Raw genomic sequence first — 26,316 nt, forward strand, 5'->3', positions numbered from 1 at the left:
CCTCTTCCCAGAGGGCAGAAGCTCGAACAAAGAGTGAGCGGGGTGACTCGCATCACTCACAATCGTGGTCGCCTTGCGGGTGAGATGGGAGGTGTAAATGTCCTTCATGTGTATGGGTTTGCGACCATTGCTTTAGGTTCTACCATCACCATTGATCAAAGATCGTGTGAAGTCTATCACGTCGATTGGATTGTAAGATGTGTGACAGAGCATTCTATATAGCAATATCCATTGAAGAAAGAAAAAAGAAACCATTGCTTTTAGAGAATGTAGTCAACCAAAATTGTATACGTACCGACATGCCAAAATCTGGGAAAAAGCTGGACAAAACAAAAACATAATGTCTTTAAATTTGAGAGGCGACGATGATCTGACTGAAATTGATGCAATTAGAGTCCCCAGAGGAGTTCCTGATTAATAAGAATTAATTGACCAAATTGAAGCGGGATGGGAGTCCGCCATTTGCTACTGGTGGACGATGAACAAGAACGTTGACAGGATAAATTACATCCATTGCAACATGCAGAAATTGGGCAAACGGACACAAGCGGGACTTGAGGCAGTGCAGGAACAGCTAGCCACGCCTTCCCTAATGTCAATCCAGAACCGCAATGCTCTTGTTATGTTGTTGTCTGGGAAAGGAAGGGTCTGCGCAATGTTCAGGGAACAATGCTGCACCTTCATCCAGAATGACACCGCCCCTGATGGGAGCCTGACGAAGATGATTGCAAACTTGCAATCCCTCAACACGAGGATGAAAGAGCACAACAAGTGGATGACTGCTTTTGGGAAATATAAAGCCCTTGTGTCCTCAATTACTGCTATACTCACCTTGTGTGGATGTTGTTGTATTCCATGTCTCCGTGCTCTGTTTAATCGTCTTATCACTACAGCAATCTCGCCCATGGACGACGAGATGGCCCGGGTATGCCTAATGTCTGAACGGCAGCATGTTGATGATAACGGTGATGATAATGCAATTTTTGCACTTGAGTTTACAGACTTTTTCCCAGATCTGTGTTTCCGAATGATAATATCGCAACATTTATCCTTCTTTGGTGTAAACTTATTTGTGCTCATACTAGTGATCTGACAGCCGAAAATCGAGAGACGTGGTTGTTTTTGGTGATGTAAATATTGAGCAAATATGTGATAAACAGGAGGGAAATGTTGGAATAATTTAAGTAAAGCCTTGTCATTTACGAGTTTATGGCTTTCCTTTCATCTAGGTTCTTTCTCTTTAGTGACAGGGAAGTCTTTTGATCTCTGTCAGCCATATGTGTCCTTCCTGTCCTTATGTTATCTGTGTGTTTTTGTTCCTGTAAGAGGTAAACACAGTTTGAAGTGGTTGCGTACAAGTTATCCCATATTTACTCAAGTCTTGTTCAAGTGTTTCGGACAGGTCACTCATTGTTATTGACTGTTAATTTACTAAGTAGATAAAGTCTAGCAAAGGTTTAGTTGCATTGTTCCACAGGAAAAGCGGCAATTCAAGTTATCTGATCACACTCGAGAACGGCTCGGCCAACAACTGGAGAAGAACAGATGGACAAACTCTGCGGGGGTCACGGGGCGACAATGAAGTGCTAATTCACACCACACTACATTCCTTAGCTAATCAACGTTGCTACAGACACAATCTTCCCTCCCTTTAGTGTAGCAACGCCTCTGTAACCAGGGCAACCAAAACATTAAATAGAGGAGCACGTGGAGGGAGAACTCAGAATTGATGGAGATTGTAACCGAGTTTCCTCTCTCTATCGTTCTCCTCGCGAGAAAAGACTTAATATTAATATTCTGTCTCACTGGTGGTTTGTTTGCTGTTGCTCTTCTCTTAATAGTTATTCAGTCATTGAAATAAACCTGACAGAACCCAACAAAGTTTCCAAAATAAATACCAGGACCATTGTTTCTTCTTCTTAGCTCAAACTTGGATGGAATTGAATATGAACATACTACAGTAAACTCTCTAAAGCAGACCAAATAAACCAGACTCATGACTAAGGAGGACATTTAAAGTTGTAAGGGTAATGAAAACAAAGTAAAATGAGAAGAAACAACATTATGTTGGTATAGTTCTGTGTGGATGAAAAGAATGATAGAATTAGGAGGGAAATCTCCCTAAAATAAGTTACTGAATGTATGTACAGTGATCCCTCACTATTTTGCCAGCTCAGTGGCCTTGTGGTATGATTGGCCGCCCTGAGACTGGGAGGTCGTGGGTTTGATCCCTAACCGAGTCATACCAAAGACTTTAAAAAAATGGAACCTGATGCCTCCCTGCTTAACACTCGGCATTTAAGGGTTGGATTGGGGATGCTGTAAAGCTGCACCTTCTTGGGCCACCCTGCATGTGGCAGTACCTGCACCTGCTGGGTAAACGACCCTCTGAAGGTGAGAGGGTGGCAAGGGGAATGCACGGCCGCTTGACACCTAAAACAATCTTTTTTCTGATAAGACTTGCAGAAATAACTGCTAGTCTACTCATCCGTCGGATCGACTGGAGATTTCATAATTTTGCGCTTCATCTTTTGCAGCCTCAGTGCATCACGGGTTTTTAAGAATGTCAATATCTGCCCGTATGATTTTACAGCACACTTTTGGCGGAAACAAGACCAATGAGAACATGTTGATTTGTACTCTTGCTGCTGATTGGCTTAGAGCTGTAACAGCAGTTCTAACCAAACTTTATAACACTGTTTAAAAATACAATAAAGTGTTTAAAAATACAATTACAAAAGTATTGTGTGGATATCGTAAAATATTGATTGACTCCACATCGCAGATTTTCACCTATCGCTTGGAACTTGCTGATAATTGATCAGCAATAAACAAGGGATCTGTAATTCTGCCATTGCCAACTTCCACATTAAAACCTTTGAGAATATTGTGGAAAACTTTATTTCAGTCTTGAAAAAAACTTAAATTCATACATTATGTAGATTCTATAATGCACCAGGAAACATTTCAAGTCTTTATTTTAACTGTATAAAGATACATACCAGCTCATGAAAAAAAAATTCATTATCTCATAAATTTTAATATCCAGGAACAGAACACCACTTAGATTCAAGATTCAAGAGTTTTTATTCGCCACGTTTGAGCGTGCCAAACAAGGAATTTGACTTCGGTAGATCACAGCCCTTGTTCAACATTTAGGTGACTAACAACACTCAGGACAAGTGAAAAATGACAAATATTCTCAAACATCCCCTGATCTCAAACTCCCAGGAGGGCAAAGAAAAACTCACTTCCCCTAGTTACTAGGGGAAATGAGAAACCGTGAGAAGAGACCACAGATGGGAGGGTCCCTCTTCCAGGATGACCAGGCTGCAATGGATGCAGAGTACATAGTACAAACAGTGTAGACAATTCAAAAAAGGTGTGGAGAGCAGGATGTTATTGCACAGCAATGACTCTGAGACTCTAAGAGTGGTGTGAGTTCGTCAAAGTCAAAAGTCAAAGTCTGCTTTATTGTCAATCTCTTCACATGTCAAGACACACAAAGAAACCGAAATTACGTTTCCTCTATCCCACGGTGACAAGACACAGCACACGATAGACATACAAGTAAACGACACAAAATAAAAACAAGAAGGCACAAACAATAAACAATAAGAGTGGTGAATAAATAATAAATAAACAAATAACCCAATAAATAAGAGGGAAAAAAACGGATCAAGTGTGCATACAGCAGACAGTAAGCATAGCCCAAAAGTACAGGACACTACGCAGAAAGGGGGAGAGAGTTCAGGATCCTAATAGCCTGGAGTATGAAGCTGTTGGTGAGTCTGGTGGTGCGGGAGCATAGGCTCCTGTACCTCTTCCCAGAAGGGAGAAGATTGAACAAAGAGTGAGCGGGGTGACTCACAATCGCGGTCGCCTTGCGGGTGAGATGGGAGGTGTAAATGTCCTTCAAGGAGGGGAGTGAAGCACCAATAATCTTACCAGCCGCGTTCACTATACGCTGCAGGGCCTTCAAGTTGTAGTCAGTGCAGCTGCCACCCTAAACAGCAATACAGCTGGAGAGGACGCTCTCAATGGTGCCACGGTAACACGTAGTCATGACGGCCGGAGGAGCATTCGCTCGCCTGAGTTTCCGCAGGAAGTACAGGCGGCGCTGGGCCTTCTTCGCCAATGATGCGGTGTTGGTGGACCAGGAGAGATCCTCACTGATGTGCACCCCCAGGAACCTGGCGCTGCTCACTCTCTCCACCACAGCACCGTCGATGGTAGGCAGGTGTTGGGTGTGACCCTTCCGGAAGTCAACAACAATCTCCTTGGTCTTGTCGACGTTCAGCAGGAGGTTGTAGTTCCTGCACCACGTGGTCAGAAGGTCAACCTCCAGCCTGTATTGAGTCTCGTCTCCCTTGGTGATGAGACCCACCAGAGTCGTGTCGTCAGCAAACTTCACTATGCGGTTGTCGCTGTAGGTCGCAGTGCAGTCATGCGTCAGGAGGGTGAAGAGCAGCGGACTGAGCACGCAGCCTTGGGGGGCCCCTGTGCTCAGCGTGATGCTGGCGGAGATTTTGTCGCCAACACGTACCACCTGTGGCCTCTGACAGAGGAAGTCCAGTAGCCAGTTGCAGAGGTAGGTACTGAGGCCCAGCCTGAGCAACAGCCTGGGGGAAGAAGCTGTCTCTGTGACTGCTGGTTTTGGCGTACAGAGCTCTATAACGCCGTCCGGAGGGGAGTAGTTCAAACAGACTGCAACCTGGGTGAAGGTCTTCAGCAGCTCTCGCGGCAGGTTGAACTTCTTGAGCTGTCTCAGGAAGTACAGCCTCTGCTGGGCCTTCTTCTGGACAGAGTCTATTAGGCCGGTCCATTTCAAGTCCCGAGAGATTGTGGTTCCCAGGAACTTGTAGGTGTCTGTGGAGAGAAAAGTATTACTGCGGATCGTGAGGGGTGAAAGTGGTGAAGGGTCTCGCCTGAAGTCCACTGTCACCTCCACGGTCTTGAGCGAGTTCAGCTCCAGGTGGTTTTGGCTGCACCAGTGGACCAGCCGCTCCACCTCCTGTCTCTACGCAGTCTCATTACCGTCCCGGATCAGTCCAAAGAGAGTGGTGTTGTCCGCATACTTCAGGAGTTTCGCAGGAGAGTCACCTGAAGAGAAATCGTTGGTGTAGAGAGAGAAGAGCAGTGGGGAGAGGACGCATCCCTGAGGAGCGCCAGTGTTGGTGGTCCAGGTGTCAGATGTGATACCCCCCAGCCTCACACGCTGTCTCCTGTTGGTCAGGAAGCTGGTGATCCACTGACAGGTGGAGGCAAGCACCGCGAGCTGGATGAGCTTCTGTTGGAGGATGTCAGGAGCGATGGTGTTGAACGCTGAGCTGAAGTCCGCAAACAGGATCCTGGCGTACGTTCCTGGGGTGTCCAGGTGGTGCAGGATGTAGTGCAGTCCCATGTTGACCGCATCATCCACCGACCGGTTTGCCAGCTAGGCAAACTGGAGGGGGTCAAGCAGGGGGCCCGTGACATCCGTCAGGTGGTTCAGCACTAACCTCTCGAAAGATTTCATGACCACAGATGTGAGAGCGACAGTTCTATAGTCATTCAAACCTGTAATGGCGGGCTTCATGGCCACTGGAACAATGGTGGAGATCTTGAAGCACGAGGGCACCTCACGCAGCTCCAGGGAACTGTTGAAGATCCGTGCAAACGTGGGTGCCAGCTGCTCAGCACAGACTTTCAAGCAGAAGGTGACACGCCGTCTGGGCCCGGTGCCTTCCTGATCTTTTGTCTCCGGAACATCTGGCGCACTTCCTCCTCGCGGATCTGGAGTGCGGGCGCGGCATCTGCAAGCTAGAGAGTAGGTGACGACGGTGATGGAGGTGTGGACAGAGCGGTTGTGGGGGGAGGTGAGTATGTAGATTGTTCTGCAAGAGGTCCTGTTGTATGGGAGAACCGATCAAACCTGCAGTAGAACCTGTTTAGCTGGTTAGCAAGCCTTGGGCTCTTCACAGGACGGGGGATTCGTTTCTTGAAGCCCGTGATGCTCTGCAGACCTTTCCACACTGTTAAGGGATCAGGATTGGCAGAGAGGTGTCTCTCCAGGGTCTCCCCGTAACACCTCCTGGCTTTCCTGACCTCTCGGTTCAGTGTGTTTCTGGTCTGCTTGAACAGGTCCCAATCGCCGCTCCTGTAGACCTCCTCCTTGACTTTGCGCAGCCTCCTGAGGTTCGGTGTAAACCAAGGTTTGTCGTTGTTGTACGTGCAGAAGGTCTTAGTTTTCACACACAGCTCCTCACAAAAACTGATGTATGATGTGTCAGTGTCAGTGAGTTCATGCAAGTCTGAAGTTGCAGCATCGAAAACTCCCCAATCGGTGCAGTCAAAGCAGGCTTGTAGGTCCTGCCTTGACTCCACTGAACACTTCCTCACAGTACTCACCACAGGCTTAGAAGTTTTTAACTTCTGCCTGTGGGCCGGGATCAGATGAACTAGACAGTGGTCCGAGAGTCCTAAAGCTGCACGAGCCGCAGAGTGGTATGCGTTCTTGATCACGGTGTAGCAGTTGTCCAGAGTCTGTGCCCCTCTGGTGGGACACGTTACGCGCTGTCTGTATCTGGGGAGTTTGTGTGCGAGGTTCGCCCTGTTAAGATCACCCAGAACAATGATTAGTGAATTTAGTAGAAGTTTCTCCATGTCTGTTACCTGGTCAGCCAGCATCTGCGTGGCTTCACTCGCACGTGCGTGTGGTGGAATGTAAACAGCCGCCATGACGATCGAGGAGAACTCCCGCGGTGAATGGAACGGCCGGCAGTTTATGAAAAGTGTTTCTAGGAGAGGGCTGCAAAACTCTTTCAACACCGTGATATCAGTACACCAACGTTCATTAATGTAGAAACAGAGACCACCTCCCTTTGATTTTCCGGAGAGCTCCGCGCTGCGATCTGCACGAGTTAGCCAAAACCCCGCTAACTCCACGGCGTGGTGGGGGGTTCGTTCGCCCACGTTTCCACAAAGCACAGCACGGCAGATCTGCTGAAGTCCGTGTTCCTTGAAGTGAGGAGCAGCAGTTTGTCCATCTTGTTCGCCAGGGAGCGGACATTCGCCGGATGAATTGACGGTAGGGCAGAACGGAACCCTCTCTGTCTCAGCCTTACGAGTGCTCCGGCTCGTTTTCCGCGCCGCCGTCGTCGCGCTAGCTTGTACAGCACCGCCGCTACGGCTGGAATCTCCGACAAACGGTCTGAATCGGAGAGAACAGGAGAGAAAATACCAGAAGAAGCCTGTCCGATGTTTAACAGCACTTCTCTGGTAAAAGTGATCCGGGATGGACAGCAGAGGACACAGAAAACACACAAAGTAAGCCAAAGAAACAGAGCGACTCACCGTGGCTGCCATCCGCGGCGCCATCATATTACGTCATATAAGCCGGAGGCATTATATATGCCTACACTTCTTTCTTTCTTTCTTTCTTTCTTTCTTTCTTTCTTTCTTTCTTTCTTTCTTTCTTTCTTTCTTTCTTTCTTTCTTTCTTTCTTTCTTTCTTTCTTTCTTTCTTTCTTTCTTTCTTTCTTTCTTTCTTTCTTTCTTTCTTTCTTTCTTTCTTTCTTTCTTTCTTTCTTTCTTTCTTTCTTTCTGTTGAGAGATGCTCTCAATTATACATTTTCCTATTGTATGTTTTGTCAGAATATGTTTAAATCGTGTTATTTTCTTATGACAGCATCTTGATTTATTGTGTGATTGGAACCACCTGTGATGACCTGTTAAGTGGGCGTGTTTGATAAAAAGCCTTCCTGGATGCTGCACAGTGGGTCCCTACAAGCTATTGCCGTAGTAGTTGCAGTGAATGGTGTGCAAACAGAGTTGATCGTCCTCCTCGTCTTTCTTTATTTTATTCCACTGAGTTTGGTGCGATTGTGTTCCTCACAAGTACCTGCTGCTGTATGGCTACTCTGCCAACAGGTTATGGGCCCAGGTAAACCCAACACCGCATGTACCCACCGACGTACTGGTGATGATAGCACGCTGTGAGCACCATGAGCGGACGGGCTGCAGAGAGGAACAGTTTTGCTAGCCGCTGGTCGCGGTTACTGTTCGACGGTGATGAAAAGAATTACGAATTATGGGAGGCAAAGTTTTTGGGCCAACTGCGATTGCAGGATTTGAAAGACGTTATCTTAAAAGAGCCCACAACCGAGGAAGAAGACGAACTACAGCAAGACGCTGGAAAGAATGAGGAAGCGTATGCAGAACTCATTCAGTTTTTGGATGATAAAAGTTTGTCGCTGGTGATGCGCGATGCTGCAGATGACGGGCGAGAGGCCCTACAGATCCTAAGAAACTACTATCAAGGCAAAGGCAAGCCACGCATCATAAGTCTCTACACAGAACTGACATCACTACAGAAGTCTGAGAGTGAAAGTGTGACCGAGTATGTGATCCGGGCAGAGACCGCAATCACAGCGCTAAGAAATGCCAGTGAGACATTAAGTGATGGACTATTGGTAGCAATGGTGTTAAAAGGTCTGCCGGAGTCCTTTAAACCATTTGCAATCCATGTCACACAACGTGATGAGACGATGCAGTTCTCTGAATTCAAGACAAAAACGCGCAGTTACGAGGACACAGAGAAGATCCGGGCAGAGACCGCAATCACAGCGCTAAGAAATGCCAGTGAGACATTAAGTGATGGACTATTGGTAGCAATGGTGTTAAAAGGTCTGCCGGAGTCCTTTAAACCATTAGCAATCCATGTCACACAACGTGATGAGACGATGCAGTTCTCTGAATTCAAGACAAAAACGCGCAGTTACGAGGACACAGAGAAGATGCGGGCTGAAGCAGATGACAACGTGATGAACGTACGGCAGAGGAGAGCGAGACCTGACAGACCAGCTGACCGGGGAGCCGAGAGGAGCGCCGCGGAGGTGGTGTGCTTCAAGTGCGGCCTGAAGGGCCACATGGCCAGAGCCTGCCGACGTAAACTGTGGTGCAGTCATTGCAAGAGCAGCACACACCGGGACGCGACTTGCAGGCGGAAGCAGCGCGGCAACCGGGACGGAAGACCAGGACCGAGACGAGTACTTCTTCCGAGTGAGCGAGGGGGCAGCAAGAGTCGACGTGAGAGGCCTGATGGTTGACTGCGGGGCTACCTCGCACATCATCACAGACCTGGCGAAATTCAAGCGGTTTGATGACGGGTTCCAGGCCGAGACACACTGCGTGGAACTGGCGGACGGCACGCGGTGCAAGGGCGTCGCGGAGCGCCGAGGTGATGCAGAAGTCTGCCTGATCGACAGCACAGGTAGACACCTGAACGCAACGCTGAGGCAGGCGCTGTACATCCCATCCTACCCACAAGACATCCTATCCGTGAAAGCAGCGACTGCCAGGGGAGCCACTGTGGCCTTCAAAGAGGAGAAGAACGTCCTCATCTACCAAGACGGTACGAAATTCCCCATCCACGTACGTGATAGACTATATTATTTGCATACAGTAAATGATGATGATGATTGTGATGATCAGTGTAAAGGATGTCATGATATTCAGACGTGGCATGAGATACTGGGACACTGCAACTATAAAGACATTCAGAAATTACAAAATGTTGTTGATGGCATGAAAATTAAGGGGTCAATGAGCAAACCTCAACATTGTGAAGTGTGTACTAAAGGAAAGTTTTTCCAAACCAGGAACAAAGATCCTGGTGTGAGGGCTAAGACCCCTCTAGAACTAGTTCACACAGATTTGGCAGGGCCAATCCATCCAGAATCTAAAGAGGGTTACAGATATGCAGTTTCATTTACTGGTGATTTTTCCAGCACTGTTTTTGTGTATTTCTTAAAGAACAAAAGTGACACTGTTCAAGCTACAGAAAGGTTTCTGGCAGATGTAGCCCCATATGGCAAAGTAAAATGTATCCGATCTGATAATGATACTGAATTTACAAGTATATATTACCAGACTTTGCTCACTAAAAATGTGATTAAACATCAGACATCAGCACCGTACTCTCCTCATCAAAATGGCACTGCTGAGCGCAATTGGCGAACACTTTTTGACATGGCAAGGTGTATGCTCATTGAGAGTGGTTTGCCAAAACAACTATGGACCTATGCAGTCCAAACTGCTGCTGTGATCCGGAACAGGTGTTTTAACAAAAGAACAGGGCAGACAGCCATCCAGATGTTGACAGGAAGAAGACCAAATTTGTCTAGGATGCAGAGGTTTGGTTCAGAGAAAGCTTGATCCAAGGTGTGAAAAATGTGTTTTTATTGGGTATGATAAAACCAGTCCTGCATACATTGTGTATTCCCCTGTCAGTAAGAAAGTGCAAAAGCACAGATTGGTAAAGTTTGTGGCAAAATCAGGTGTAGAACAACAAACACAGACTAATGTCACATCTGAGGATGATGACTTTGTAAAAACCAAACCAAGAAGTCCAAATCTTGTGTTCGGAGAACAAAAACCTGAAGTCAGCCACCACCAACCACAACAAGAAAGAGCTGAGATCAAACGTGAGCCTGATGGTAGCCGTTACCCTACCAGAGAGAGAAGGCAGCCAGACAGATACACAGATTGTAATGTGTCCAAATATGTGTCTGATGATGAAGAGACTGATCAAGTCCAGAGTAACAATGATTACTGTTATCGTGTAATGCAGGGGTGGGCAAACTACGGCCCGCGGGCCACATCCGGCCCACGGGACCGTTTAATCCGGCCCGCCGACCCTGAACAAATTGTATTATTAAACTTTTTTTTTTTGGTCATTTTGCCTGCAATGACTGCGTTTCCCCAGTAGATGGCGAAGCGCTCGCCTGCGCATTTACTACCGGAAGCCGTGTCAGAAAGCTTGGTGCACACTCACAAGTGCGTGTACGTACTCAGTAGTACGGACATGGCGCACTCTCGCTCTATTCGTATCAGTCCCGAATTTAGATCGTGGGCTGTGACATCTGCATTCTTGTAATTCGCGCGCTGAGCTTTCAGATGCAGTTTTGCGCTAAAGCCGCCCACAAACCTTCCCCTGGAATCCTTCCATTAAAATGAGTCGCCCAAGGAAAAGCAGTGCCGAGCGTTTAAAAGAGAGTGGCCAATTTGGCTCGACGTACGCGACGTGACGTTCAGCCACATCAACATCAACCCATCACAGATCGAGGTAAACGGACCAACACCTCGGATCTCTCCTAAGAATTGCCACAACAAATTTTACTCCAGACTATGACGCACTAGCAAAAAAGGGAGACCAACAACACTGTTCCCACTGAAAATGAACGGGAGGCTCTCAAGTTTATTGTAAAAAAATGCATTTTGAGTATGATTTGTACACATAGCAGGGATTGAAACTAGCGACCATTCTCATTTTCAAACAATGCAGGATGCTCAAGGACATGGATGCACCACCTATTTGCGACTAATCTTAACCTGTAAAGTTCTTAAGGCTTACTTAAAGGAAGTGTTTCCCGTTTCTTCACCTCTGTTGCCAGGTAATTAATTGTGAGTTAAAACTCTGCTCTGATTTTCAGATACCCCTCACCGTGTTGCTGTTTTGATTACTTTATTTGGATGTATGCTTTCACCGATTCTTCAAGATGATATATTTGGTCAGAATGTTTGCCGTTTGATGTGATCTCATAAGATAAACATCTTTCATTAATCTGACCTGCAGGCACTGACGTGATGGAGACTGTTATTCATAATAACAGTGTCGTATTTTATGAGAATCAGCAGTTTTTTAGTGAATTATTATTAAAAACATTTTAATGCTGTTAATAAATGCATTTGTTTTCAAAAAACTTGTTTGGAATATCCATGCTTTACTACCTACTAAAGGCCAAAATCTTTTATGCAATGACCTTTACAGGTCGCTTATATGACTTCACACAAAGCCTACGTCCATCTGCTCCTGGTTCGGCCCTCCGGTCCAAATTTAGAACCCAGTCCGGCCCGCGAGTCAAAAAGTTTGCCCACCCCTGGTGTAATGTGTAACATGCCTGTGTCATTTTCAGGAGCTGTAGCCTCAGATAAGGCCAAAGAGTGGGTTAAAGTCATGGATGAGGAAATGCATTCACTTAAAGAAAACAACACATTTACCTTGACCAATTTGCCAGAGGGCAAGAAAGCAGTGGGGGGTAGATGGGTGTATGCCATTAAAACAGATGTTGATGGATCTGAGAAGTACAAGGCCCGATATGTTGCTAAGGGATATAGCCAAAAGATGGGTGTAGATCATGGGGAGACATTTTCTCCTACAGAAAGTTGATTTTACACCAAATAGATGTGAAAACCGCATATTTAAACGCACCCATAGACTGTGAGATCTACATGGAATAACCAGAAGGGTATGAGGAGAGATCTCAAACAGATAGGACGTTAGTATGCAAAATTGAGAAGTCATTGTATGGGTTAAAACAATCAGGCAGAAATTGGAATAAGTTGTTGCATGATCATTTGACAGAAAATTATTTTACTCAAAACCAAGCTGACCACTGTGTTTACATAAGAGAGACAGAACATGAGAAAGTCATTGTGATAATATGGGTTGATGACCTATTAATTGCAGCAAGTAATGAATAAGTTATGGAGGTCACAAAAGACATGCTGACAGCAAGGTTCAAAATGAAGGACTTGGGTAAACTGAAACATTTCTTGGGCATCGATTTTGAGCAAACCAGTAACTGTGTAACAATGTCTCAAGCTAAATATATTGAGAAAATTTTAGATAGGTTTAATATGCACGATTAAAAAGGTAGATCGACACCTTGTGAGCAAAAACTGAACCACACAGATGATGCTGCGTTACTGAGTGATGTTTCAATGTACAGAGAAGCAGTGGGTAGTCTTATTTATTTAACTGTATGTACAAGACCTGACTTGAGTTTTATTGTAAGTAAACTGTCACAGTATTTTAATCAACCTATTGTTGAACATTTTTGTACAGTTAAACATGTGCTAAGATATTTAAAGGGTACTAGTGACAAAAAGTTGTGCTACCAAATGAGTAATGAAAACCTGGGTATACAAGCCTACAGTGATGCAAACTGGGCAAGCATCACGCTGCTTCAAATATTCAAACATTCTCTGAGAAACTCACACTTTCCCTGCTTCGCCTGCAGCCACAGCACCTCTCGTGCGAGGGGGTGGGGGCGCAGCATCAATGTTGATTGGTCACAGGCTGGCCATTTCCTGCAACAACCATGATGCCGGCCCACCGCTCACACGAGCATAGCAATGGCCCCGCGACAACGCGCGAGCGCAGGCACGCTTATCAGTTTCACCTTCTCAAAGGGCAGGCCAACTTTGCCGTTGCCCCCTTCATCATGTTCACCTTCAACATCTTTCAGTCTTCTACACAACATTTGCTGTCTCTTATTCTCGTCCTATCAAGCCACCATTCTAGTCACTTCCTTCCACGCACGTCTTATTTTCTCTACTTCCACACACTGCTCATCTTAGTTTCTCCAACCAACCTAAACACATCATCGTCCACTTCTCAATTTCCCTATTACGTATTGCTCAACAGCCTCCAGAACATTCTCCATTACTGATTTCTTCCATAGGACACACATCTCACTCGCACTCATACACACACCCATTCATGAGGATCTTCTGCGCGCACACGCACACACACACCAGCACAAAAGGATGACGCACAGCATATAGAACACACATCGATCCCACTAACACACCTCTTTGTTCGTGTTACTTTTCTGATTTATTCTCTATTTCACTCTTAGAAGCTATTTGTAATTCTTTTCTATTTATTTAGCCAATTTTAACTTCAATGTTTCTTTATCTTACTTTATCCTTTTAACATAAATATCTCCTTATATTTAAGCTAATTTCTCCTTAATTTTGGCAGCCAGGTTCCCACTTCATTACATGGAAAACTGATCTGATTTGATTTTGGCCTAGTCATAGTGTTTCTGTTAATTTGTGCAGTCACGTGCCATGTGACCGTTTTCTCCGCAATTCCAGCATTTTATTGGAGGTTGCACAACTCCTCTTCCTCGGCCTCTAAAGCCTCCTTTAGACATTGCTCGCCCTCTCTGGCCTTTCTGTCCTCTGCCTGCATTTTGGTAAAAAGTGTCACTATCCTGGTCTACCAGAAAAGTGTGTTTTGAAGCTTTCATTTGTTTTCGTTTTTGTACTGCTTCTAGTTCTCCCTCAAATTTATATTTTTTAACCCATTTATCGAAATCTTTTTTTTTAATCGGTTGGGATCCTGCCTTTCAATTATTTTCTAATCTTTGCATTTTAGTTCATGTCGGGGTAGGGACTTTCGCTTACTATTTAAGAGGAGTGCTCAAATGAGATCACTCTCAGTCAAACCGTTCACAAGCATACCACGCGCGTTTTTTAATAACAGAGGAGTCCGCCCCTCCTGCTGCGGAATTTAACTAACATAAAACGTTAGGGGGCTCCACATCCGCCCCTGCGGAATTTAACTGTTTCTAATTGTACTTGATAGGGTCTAGAATTCTCAAGGTTTTTTTGTTTTTTTAATAACAGAGGAGTCCGCCCCTCCTGCTGCGGAATTTAACTAGCTTGAAAGCTAGGGGGCTCCACATCCGTCCCTGCGGAATTTAACTGTTTCTATTTAGTAGAATTAATATTCCTACTCACGGTCTACTGATTTTCTTCCTCGGAAGATCTCGTCAACCCTCCCGGTGTCCAGCCGGACTGATCGAGACAGTCCCGTCAAAGGGCTTTTGTTTACCTCGGCCGAGGATTGTCACCTGCGTCGAAGAGCCCGCTGGAACCGTTCAGGGCGTGTTGAGATCCAGGAACGAGCCCCCAATTTCTGTCAGGTTTATTTCGCTGACTGAATAAGTGAATAGAAGAGCAACAGCAAACAAACCACAAATGAGACAGAATATTAAGTCTTTTCTCGCAGTGCAGTACAGATAGCTTAATACAATCTCTACACACTGAATATCTGTAGGCACTCCCGCTCTTTTTATTTGGATTTGCCCTACCCACAGTGTGAGACATAACCACTAAAGGGGGGAGGAAAGCATGTGGGCTTTGTCTCGTAAGCAAAAAACACTAGGTGTTTACATACTGATAAGAACATCTGGGAAGAAGAGTTTGTGTGGACTGGATACAGGAGAAAAAACCTTTGACCTCTAGTTAAAACATAGCAAGGGAAGTTTTACGACATTGTGTAGGATGCAACAAGCTAAGTTATTTATTACTGGTTATATACATTACAACCTAATCCTACGATCAAGATAGTTGGGAAACCCTGACTTTAATGGTCACTTGGAGGTTCATCTGGGGTGCAGGACAGCAATGAGGCATGTTGTCTAACAAAGTGGTCTTTGTTAGAAAGGAACTGTCCTTCTGTGGTACATCATAAAAACAGCAAGGCCAAACAGCAAGCATATATTGCAGTAATATTGCAGTAAGGCATTGATTAGAGAACGCATGATAACATATATATACATCTTTCTAACAGAGGTTTAGCTGGAAGTGTTCAGGAGACAGAAGAGTATCACTTGTGGTATAGGCCCACCATAGACTTTTGTTCTTTACTGTAATGTAATTTGTCAGCCATAGTTTGAAAAAAAAAAAGAAAAATTACAATAAAATTTGACCACCAGAGATTGGATGTACTCTGGCCCACGTGTCTGTTTCTGCAGTAGTCTTCCAAAAATATACAAAATCTGTCCACAGCTTCACCAGCTGCAGGCTTCTGTGCACCTCATTGCTGCCTTGGACTCCCTTTTCAGTGTCTGTGAATGGCTCTCTGGTGAACATGAGCTCAGTAAATGCCAGGGGACTCTTGAGCTTGCAGAAAATTCTGTTTATTTTTTCAGATTTTCACCACAGGCTCACTCTGGGTTTATTTGTCCCTGCTACATTTCCCAGAGCGTCTGGTAGTTCTGAGCTTATCTCCTGCAAACGAGCTGGCAGATTTGACTGCTGAGCAGATGAGATCGCTTTGATGCAATCAAATTTATAGAAGTTATTACAGAACTTTATCATGTTCTCAATAAACAATGTTCTGATGAATTACTTACTGTGATTGAAAATTGTTTTAAATTGAGTTGGGGATAATGCTGAGGTTATTTACTTGCTGAACACATTTTTTTGTCATTCTGGACCTTTCCCGAAATGTGTTTGGAAAAATGTGCCTGTGAATCATTAAGACTGCTCTGGCTGGGGCTACGTGACGTAAGCTCTCCCCATGGCCCTCCCTGAGAAACACAAGTTTTGTTTTAACTATGCATACTTTTAAAAATGAGGATCATAAAAGACAATCCTGCAGTGTTATTATTGATGGATTCAGAATGTTGCATTGACTGTTTTTTTTCTTCAAAATAACTATTTAGACATGTACTGTACATGTCTTTAGTCATGAACAACTGAATAATTAATTCATTAGAAATTAAAGTGAAAAGTCAAAAGGCATGTTTTGATTTTGAAAAAAAAAACACAATTCTCCAGCACATGCTGAGCTGTGAATCTATAAGAGTTTACACATAAATGCCCCCTAAATTAAAAACACGTGGCGCTTGAGCAAGACTACCCCCACGCTAAAAAGGAAAATAAAAAGATAAAAAAAAGACAGCGTCTGTCTCACATCTGCCAAGACTAACAGAAAGAAAGGAGTGGGGGATGGTAGATGACCTGCATGGAATGGGGGTGAAGTCTAATGAATGTGAACTCCCAGAAAATCTGTCACCCATTGGGCTCCATGTGGTAAATATTGAAGTAGAGCCCTATAGAACAGAGGTCCCCAACCACCGGGCCGTGGACCGGTACCGGTCAGTGAGTCATTTGGTACCGGGCCGCACAGAAAAAAAAAAAAGATTGATGATCAATTAATTCAGGTCAAGACACTCGTCCCGGTCACGTAACATGTTTCCCCAGTCGAGCCCGCAAAGCTACGGAGCAGATATTTAATGGTGAGTTTTATAATTATGCGCTTTTTATTATAAATTTATTTATTTATTTATATAAAGGCCGGTCTGTAAAAATACTGTCTCAGATGTAACCGGCCTGTGCCGCAAAAAGGGTTGCGAACCGCTGCTCTAGAAGACCTTTGTTTGCTGCCCCACTAACTGAGCTGATGCAAAAACAATGATTTGGCTGCTGTTGCCATGTCTTTGTTGTCGTGCCAAAGCTAAGGATATTCTCGCCCTCTTTTTTTAACAAACTAATAGCAGTGCGAGTACTCCAATCTTGTGTAGTTACCGATACTAAGACCAAGTACTGATAACACTAGTACTTATGATGGATAACCCCCCCCCCCCTCAAAAAAATACCCCAATGACATCACTTTAAAGAAAGCACTATCCCAGAATAGCAACTTTCCTTAAAGTTGTAATAACTTAATGGAAATTTGCTAGTTCTATCTTCAGAATCCTGATCATAAAATGGCGACGGGTGCTGAAATATAGCTGGCATCCACTTCAACATTAGAAACAGCAATGCAGCAGTACCTCAAGTTAGAAACTTAATTTATTCCCTGAACCCATTTTCTAATTTTAATCCATGTGAGGTTATATATAGAAATTAGTTCTTCATTGTAAAGAAATAACAAACAGAACAAACAAATGCCTATTGCACGTTCCAAAATAACATTCATCCATTTTCTATTCCGCTTGTCCCCACGGGCAGCAGTCATCGGGCAGCAGTCATCGGGCAGTAGGCGGGGGACACCCTGAACCGGTTGCCAGCCAATCACAGGGCACACAGAGACGAACAATCATCCGCACTCGCACTCACACCTCAGGGCAATTGCTCAGTCTATTTGGGTTCAGCCAGCTTGCTTGGTGTGCAGTAGGGGTGTAACGATACATCGATACACATCGATTAATCGATATAATGCTCTACGATTTATTGGCATCGATGCTAAACGTAAACATCGATTTATATCGCCGTGTTTGACCTCGGACATTAGACGCGACTTTATTTTGAAATCCAGTTCATTGTTGCTTGCTTCCTCTTTCCGGGAGCAGGGAGCAGTGCGCGGCGTTGTGTTGTGAGCAGAGCAGGCACGTGAAAGGGGAGGCGACAACTAGTACGCGGCTCCTGGGCTGGTGCTATGGCTAGTGTCCAAAAAGACAAAGAAATTTGCTCCCCTTTAGGCTTCAAGTCATTCGTTTGGAAGCACTTTGGATTCCAAAGAAAAGATGGCTCAACGGACAAGACACGTGCAGTTTGTAAATCCTGCCATGCGGTGATCAAATATTCAGGGAGCACAAATCTCGCTGCATATTTAAAGAAAAAACACGACATCAAAGTTCAGTGTTAAAATAAGCACTTTGTATACTGCAAGACTCTTGTAATTTCCTAAATAAAGAGTTTGCAGTACCTTGTTGATTTTGCGTATGAATTGTTATAAATCAGGATATTGTTCTATATTTTTTATTTTAAAAAAATATCGAATATATCGTGAATGAATCGCAGCAAGCTTTAAGATATCTGCAAATATCGTATCGTAGTTCTTTGTATCGATTTTATATCGTATCGTGACAAAACCCGCAATTTACACCCTTAGTGTGCAGTATTACATGGTAAGAACAATTGGTGTCTTCTTTCATTATTTCTTGCCATTTGAAAAGCCAGCCCAGGAGATGCTGTTATGTGACTTTAAAAACAAGTGATCAGGTATCAGTACAGCAGATGACAGACGTGTGTCCATTGGAGGGGAGGGTGTTGGTACTGCCGTAGCTTAAATGTACACAAGAGACCCATTCTGTTACTACAGTATAAATAATATAAGACAAAGATTGGGTTTGAAGAAAGCTTGAGAAAATAGTGGCTTGTAAATATATTGAAGTAAGTTTTAATTTCAATTGTTGGGAAAAACCCTGCATCTTAACTGTGCTTTGTGAAAGGTGCTCTTTAAGGTGAAACAGTGCACCTGGAAGCTACCTTTTATGCTCATGGAAATTCAACAAGTAAAATGATGGGAGAACACAGTACATAACAATACAGGTACCTTAGAGGCATCAGTACAGAATGAAAGAGCTCTCAATGGCTTTAAATGTGAATGGAGTCACAAAAGTAGTTTGAGCCCAATTATCCTTTTCTCCCTTGTGTCCACACAAATACAGTGCCTTGGGAAAGTATTTGGCCCCCTTGAACCTTTCAACATTTCGTCACATTTCAGGCTTCAAACAAAAATATATAAAATTTTAATTTTTTGTCAAGAATCAACAAGTGGGACACAATTGTGAAGTAGAACGAAATTTATTGGATAATTTAAACTTTTTTAACGAATAAAAAATTGAAAAGTGGGGCGCGCAATATTATTCGGCCCCCTTGCGCTAATACTTTGTAGCCGCCACCTTTTGCTGCAATTACAGCTGCAAGTCGCTTGGGGTATGTCTCTATCAGTTTTGCACATCTAGAGACTGGAATTCTTGCCCATTCTTCCTTGCAAAACAGCTCGAGCTCAGTGAGGGTGGATGGAGAGCGTTTTTGGAAAGCAGTCTTCATCTTTGTTTGAAGCCTGAAATGTCGCGAAATGTTGAAAGGTTCAAAGGGGCCGAATACTTTCGCAAGGCACTGTATAATAAAACCGAGAGGAAGAACCATCACATTATATGACACAATTATGTTGTGCATACACTATGTGTGGTCAATGAAGTATACCAGTAATTTTGTGGACTATTTAAAGTCTTTCTGTCTGCTTTTAGGGTATCTATTCTGAAAAGTCCTAAAAGTCTGAAAAGACTATTTAGGTCCTTATTTGTTCAGCTATGTTCAATACTGTTTAACTTCACAAAAGTTCTGTGTGAAGTAGCATATAAAGGCACACAAAAATAATGCATACTGTCAGGATCGGGAGTGAAAGATGGAGCAGGGCGACCAAGTGCAGCTTGGACCAGGGTTTATTGAAGGAAAAGGGAGTTGGAAGGGAGTCAGGTGGGGAAACGAAGACACAGACGGGATAGAGACTCACGGCCAGCAAACAGACAGAAGTCCAATTGGACACTTGGATACTTGGGCAAGGATAAAATCTGACCGTGAGCCTCCAGACAGACCGAGGAAAACCAAACGACAGGAACAGGAACACTGGGCGCGGACAGGGACGGTCCAAACCAACAACAGAAACTGAACGAGATGTGAGACAAAGGGACCGGGGGACATTAGCAATGAACCGACAGGGGAGTGACACGGAGACAGGACTTAAATACAAGACTGGAAATGAGAGGCAGGTGAGAATGATCACACTGATCATTGGAACACAGGAGGGGAGGGGCGAGCACACAGACACACGGACAGACACTATCACAATATGGACATGATTGGGGCGAGTCGTGACAGAACCCCCCCCCCCCCCCCCCCCCACAAGGGACGGCCCCTGACGTCCCAAAAAAAGAGAAAAAAAACCCAACAACCCAAAACTGTCCAAGAAGGGGCGGGAGGGATCGGGGAGGCAGCCGCACTGCACACGCCTCCGAAGACCGGCGGGGTGACGGCCGCTGGATCCACGCCGCCTGGACTGGTGGTGGAGGGGGGTCCAAGCGCTGGTCGCTGTGTGGGTCGGTTCATTCTGTCAGGATCGGGAGTGAAAGATGGAGCAGGGCGACCAAGTGCAGCTTGGACCAGGGTTTATTGAAGGGAAAGGGAGTTGGAAGGGAGTCAGGTGGGGAAACGAAGACACAGACAGGATAGAGACTCACGGCCAGCAAACAGACAGAAGTCCACTTGGACACTTGGATACTTGGGCAAGGATAAAATCTGACCGTGAGCCTCCAGACAGACCGAGGAAAACCAAACGACAGGAACAGGAACACTGGGCGCGGACAGGGACGGACCAAACCAACAACAGAAACTGAACGAGATGTGAGACAAAGGGACCGGGTGACATTAGCAATGAACCGACAGGGGAGTGACACGGAGACAGGACTTAAATACAAGACTGGAAATGAGAAGCAGGTGAGAATGATCACACTGATCATTGGAACACAGGAGGGGAGGGGCTAGCACACAAACCGACGGACAGACACTATCACAATATGGACATGATTGGGGCGAGTCGTGACACACACGTTCCAAAGAGGGTTGCAAAATTGTTGAATGCCTTCCCATCAGACTGAATGCTGTTATAACTGGATAGGGGCCACCAACACCATATTTTCTACCATTTACAGTTCTTCAAGCTATTGGTTTCATAGTTCTTTTGTCCAAGTAACGCATACTAACATTTGAAAACCTATACCTTCTGAAACTGATGAGCAATTGTTTCGCTCTATTATCAAAAGCGTTCTTGACTTTTGCTGTACACTTTCTATCTCTAGGAAAACATAAAAAAATATGCAAAATGACACAAACGTTTAAAGTAGAAATAGATTGGTTGACATAAAAGTTGCTGCAGCTTCTTCTTCTACAACTATTTCCAATATGTTTGTTGATTCTACATGTCTAAACGAATTGTTCTACCGTATTTTTCGGACTATAAGTTGCGTTTTCTTTCATAGTTTGGGTGGGGGGGCGACTTATACTGAGGAGCGACTTATATGTGAATTTTTTCAAAAATTTTCAAAATTCAAAAAAAAAAAGTGAAACCGCGATGAACGAACCGCGATGTAGCAAGGGATTACTGTAATTTGAAATTCAAGTGACATCAGCGGTGCGGCGGTTGTTTACATAAAGGACAAAGATTTGATCACGGGATGACGAAGGGCCCCACTACTACCGGCATCATGAGCGGCTTTGTTTGTAAGTGACACGAAGGACAACGAGTTTGAAGGATTTAATGATTTGGAGTGACACAGAAGGTTTGAAAAACTATTCTGGCTTTTACGCACGCCCGGTCCTACTCTACGGAGCTCTCTTTCACCACCGTGGATGGAAGTCGGGGCCGGCGCTCGGCTGGCTGGCTGTCCGGGGACGGTAGATGGGGCTCGGACATGGCTTTTACGCACCCCCGGTCCTACTCTACGGAGCTCTCTTTCACCTCCGTAGCTGGAATAGAGGCTTTGCAGCTGACGTCATCAGCCTAGCTTGGCGCCCATCTTGCCGGTCAACATTTCAGTGCCGGTCAACGCTTTCTTGTTACATCTGCTGCTATTTGAGCCTGAAAATGCCAGAAACCTGCTGTGCTGTTGGATGTAGCAATAGACGAGGCGATAAACCAAATCTTAGCTTCTATAGATTTCCGGCAAACATCGAAAAACGCGATAAATGGATCGCGGCGATTCGTCGTGAACGATGGAAACCTACGATTTACACAAGGATATGCAATGAGCACTTCATATCAGGTATGTAAACAAACTATTCACCCCTGATTTGTTTCACAAAATGTTAAATAATACAATATGGGATGATCCAAATATGATTTTTGAAAATGCTGGGTGCGTTTTTAGAAAGGCAGCAAGAGCAGCAAGGCAGGGAATGGGATGATTTCTTCAGTTCACCCCCCCCCTCCGTTTTTATTTTTTGTTTATTTTTTCATGATGCTTCATCTGATTGGCTTGAAAACTTTATCAATGTAAATATTGAACTTCATATTGGAATTGAACAATTAATTCTCATGAGTGAATGAATGCATTAGGAAATTTCAAAAAAAAAATTATGAACCTTGTGAAACAGTTTTTTGAATCATTTTTGAACAAGAGGCTTTTTGTTACTTCATTTGACACAAGGTAAAATCTACATTGATAAAGTTTTCAAGCCATTGGCACAAGGTTAAAATTTTTATTGGTTAAGTTTTCAAGCCAATCAGATGAGGCATCATGCAAAAATAAACAAAAAATGAAAATGGTAGCAACTTGAACAGACAGGTACAGTATCTGAATGATTTCACTCTATTCAGTTTTTTAATATGTCAAGTTATGAAATGCCATTACGAAACAAATTGAACTGGGTATATCCCCTTCAACAACGTGCTTAATTATTTATGGTAGTCATAAATAATGTGATTGTTTAATTGTTTCAGGTGCAAAAAGCGAAGATCCACTATCCCCAGACTATGTCCCAAGTATATCTGAGCATACCCAGTCACCTCACAAACGAAAACTCAAATGTTCATTGAAGATCTTTGAGAGAAGACAAAATCTCAAGGGCATTGGCAGCAGCAGCAGCACTTGTCAATATTTCCCAGTCTGTCTCTTGTGAAAATGATCAACTACCCGCTGGTGAAGATGTGGTGCACGCTGAGATTCAAAAAGAAGGCATGGTGACTACTGCCACACAGACGGATATCACTGGGGAATCAATGGATTCCCTCACTGCAGAGTGTAAAAATCTGCGTGCAGAACTTGATGAACTGAAGGACAGTTTGAAACGCTGTACATGGAATGAAGAATCTTTCAAGGGTAATGATGACAAAGTAATGTTTTTGACTGGTCTGCCATCATACATGATTATGATGACAACGTTTAATTTTATTGCACCTCATCTTAGTCAAAATATGAAGTTGAGTCTTTTTAGTCAATTTCTTGTGACATTACTCAGACTGAGGCTGAATCTGTGCCTTCAGTACTTGGCTTACACATATGATGTTTCCACTGCTAGTATTTCCAGGAGTTTCAGAAATGTAATCCATGTCATGCATAGTATACTGGTTCCAACCCTAGTGGTTTGGCCTGAGCGTGAGCACCTTAGACTGAGTTTACTAATGTCCTTTTGTTCTAAATTCAGCAAGTGTGCATGCGTCATTGATTGTTTCGAGATATTCATCGAGCGGCCGAGTGATCTGAAAGCCAGGGCCCAAACTTATTCAAACTACAAGTCTCAAATATCTGATTGGCATTACTCCACAAGGTACCATATCGTTTATCTCCAAGGGCTGGGGTGGTCGTGCCAGTGACAAGTTTGTTGTCGAACAAAGCGATTTTCTGACCAATCTACTGCCAGGCGATCTGATCTTGGCTGACAGGGGATTCTATTGGTTTGCACCAGGCCAACCTCAAGAAACCAGCTTTTACTAAAGGTAAAAAACAGCTTAATCCACTAGATGTTGAGGGCACCAGAGGATTAGCTGCTGTCCATATCCATGTAGAGAGAGTTATTGGACTCGCAAGACAAAAGTATACCATGATGGAAAATATCATACCCATCTCTTTATTGTCATCTGATGACAGTGGTTTCACTACATTAGATAAAATTGTACAAGTGTCATGCGCACTTACAAATTTATCCGACCCAATTGTACCATTTGAGTAATGATCTTGCATCCATATATTTTCTGTAATAAATACCAGGAAAGAATTCCAATACCAGTTCTCGGATTTACAAACCAACATATCCTCAGTGGGAGGGTTACGGCAGTAGCAAACAGACTCTTCCGAAGCGTACGCAGTGGTAGCAACAGATTGGCCTACCGTGTACACTTTAGCTAATAGCTCTGGCATAATACAACGGAGATAGAAATTGTCCATCTTGGCCAGTTCGTTTGCCAGGAAGGAATCATCAGGAATGATGCACTGAATAAACAGTAGATTCTCCTTCCATATGACAAAGTCACAGTACTTCCTGCCAGTACAATACAGTTCTGATTGTACTTGGTAATAATACTGGTGGTCTTCACGTAGCACGTAATTGCCGTTCGATTTCTGCTCCAAACAGAACGCCTTGGACTCGCCAGCAACCTCTTCCACTCCTTTATCTTTGATGCAGAAGGGACACTTAATTTCGAGGCACCCTTTGCCACAGCAGTCACACGAGAGCAGCCCATCCGGTGATGCGCCAAAATATGGACGGCCGGCAGACATGCGGAATCCGGTTTCGTCAACGTTTAGGCCAGTGTGCCGCTGGGTCATTATCATTTCACTTACCATGCTCCATTGAGCACCTTACATTCCTTCTCTTCTCACACGAGATAACAGAATGGCAATTAGACAGTGCCAAACGCTCACATGCCTTTACAATCCACACAGCGTACTTGCTCAGCCCCTGCCTACTGAAGCAATAAAGATGTGCAAAATATCTGACTTTCAGTATCAGTGAAGACAATACTTTTCCTACTCCTTCTACGCTTTTCTCAAAATGTACAGTTACCACACTGTTTGCAAATTCCAGTAGGAGTTCCAGACTCCATTCATGTCATCCACGTCCGGACAAATTCTCCAAGGGTGGGTGTTTGTGGGGTCTCCGTGCCGCCTCTCCACCTGCTATGCGTCCTTTGTCATCAAGATCTCCTGCTTCATTTCAATGACAAAGTTGTTGAGCCCTTCATTCAGCACCCCCACAATCCCCTGGAGCTCCTCTTTGTATTTTTATGATCCCTAAGAGCATAACATCCCCATCACCCACTTTGTCTTCGCCACAATTTCGATACAAGGCAACACAAAACTAACAAGTCTGCTCAACACGTTAAATTTGACATTCGCAATAAACACTGCATTATTACATACAAGCATACATGCTTGAATTAATCTATTTAGTGAACATTGTTTTTGTTCAATTTATTTGAAATATTTTAAGTCCTAATCAAATGATGACTTGTCAATATAAGCAGTTTTTTCAAAAGCATTTTTTCCAAAATTGGATTTAAACAAATAAATAAACCATTAACAAATACTAAATGACAATACATTTAGATTTTTTAAACATTCCAACATTCATGTTCCAGTTACCATAGCCAGTGTCCATGTGTTTGTTCAAAGGCAGATGGCAATTCAGAGAGCCCGCCCCCACAAGGCAAAAAGAGAAATTTGAAATGCAGATAAAATCCATCACAGGGACACATCCACTAAGTGACGCCGACTCTAAATGATATACTCAGTGGAGAGCAATGAGAACAGCTACATCTTAACAGATGGGAATAACACTAAAAGAAGCTTACTTTATCAAATTAAACTGGAGTCTCTAGGGCAGTGGTTCTCAACGGGTGGGTCGAAACCCAGAAGTGGGTCATGGACAGCTAGTAAGGAAATGGGATGTATGTTTATTCTATTGTGGTTTTTTTTTGGGGTGGTACAGTATAGAGACAGAGTGGGCAATTTCCCACATGGAATATATTGGGAAAGGGAGAAGTGTAACTTCCCTGCTGCTCTCGTGACTAGTTTACTCTCTAAACCAGGGGTGTCCAAACTACGGTCCAGTTTTTATTGGCCCGCAGCAAAGAAGAAGTTCTGAGCAGGCTAACAAGTTGCTAATTCGATCGTGCTAACACGCCCAAACGGACCTCTAAAGGAAATTAAACGAACATTTGGAGCAATACTACATTGTCCTAAAGGTTAGACACATGTGATCATTCATTTCTCTTGTTAGGAGACACACTTACATCGCCAATGACTCCTGTACCACTGTAACCGACATATGTACAAGAACGTAAAAAAGGAAGTGGTATCGCCTGAAAACGGCCTTCAAAATAAATCACCCTACCTCAAATCAAAGCATGGCTGAATAACATAAATAACATGGAGAATTCTTAACACAAACTGTAAATATGTTTTT

The 26,316-nt window shown here is 44.0% G+C and overlaps 1 protein-coding gene and 1 long non-coding RNA gene across 2 annotated transcripts in view; one reads left to right on the top strand and one right to left on the bottom strand.

Moving 5' to 3' along the window:
• Nucleotides 1-4,730: 4,730 nt before the first annotated feature.
• On the bottom strand, nt 4,731-7,588 carry LOC133163169 (uncharacterized). The gene is made up of 3 exons (XM_061292814.1): nt 5,560-7,588; nt 4,946-5,446; nt 4,731-4,869 (listed from the first exon to the last, which is right to left on the bottom strand). The coding sequence occupies exon 1, from the start codon at nt 7,360-7,362 to the stop codon at nt 5,803-5,805; it is 1,560 nt and encodes a 519-aa protein (XP_061148798.1). The 5' UTR covers nt 7,363-7,588; the 3' UTR covers nt 4,731-4,869; nt 4,946-5,446; nt 5,560-5,802.
• Nucleotides 7,589-7,765: 177 nt separating this feature from the next.
• The window catches only part of LOC133163184 (uncharacterized), a 268,250-nt gene continuing 249,699 nt past the window's right edge, over nt 7,766-26,316 (top strand). The window contains exons 1-2 of the long non-coding RNA XR_009716333.1: nt 7,766-7,924; nt 8,109-8,191. This is a non-coding gene — a long non-coding RNA (uncharacterized LOC133163184). The remainder of the gene's footprint in view (nt 7,925-8,108; nt 8,192-26,316) is intronic.

Source organism: Syngnathus typhle, linkage group LG1, assembly GCF_033458585.1.
Source record: "Syngnathus typhle isolate RoL2023-S1 ecotype Sweden linkage group LG1, RoL_Styp_1.0, whole genome shotgun sequence".
Taxonomy (NCBI): domain Eukaryota; kingdom Metazoa; phylum Chordata; class Actinopteri; order Syngnathiformes; family Syngnathidae; genus Syngnathus; species Syngnathus typhle.

Excerpts from the sequence above, each read along its gene's own strand:
- LOC133163169 (XM_061292814.1), bottom strand. The coding sequence starts at position 7,362 with ATGATGGCGCCGCGGATGGCAGCCACGGTGAGTCGCTCTGTTTCTTTG.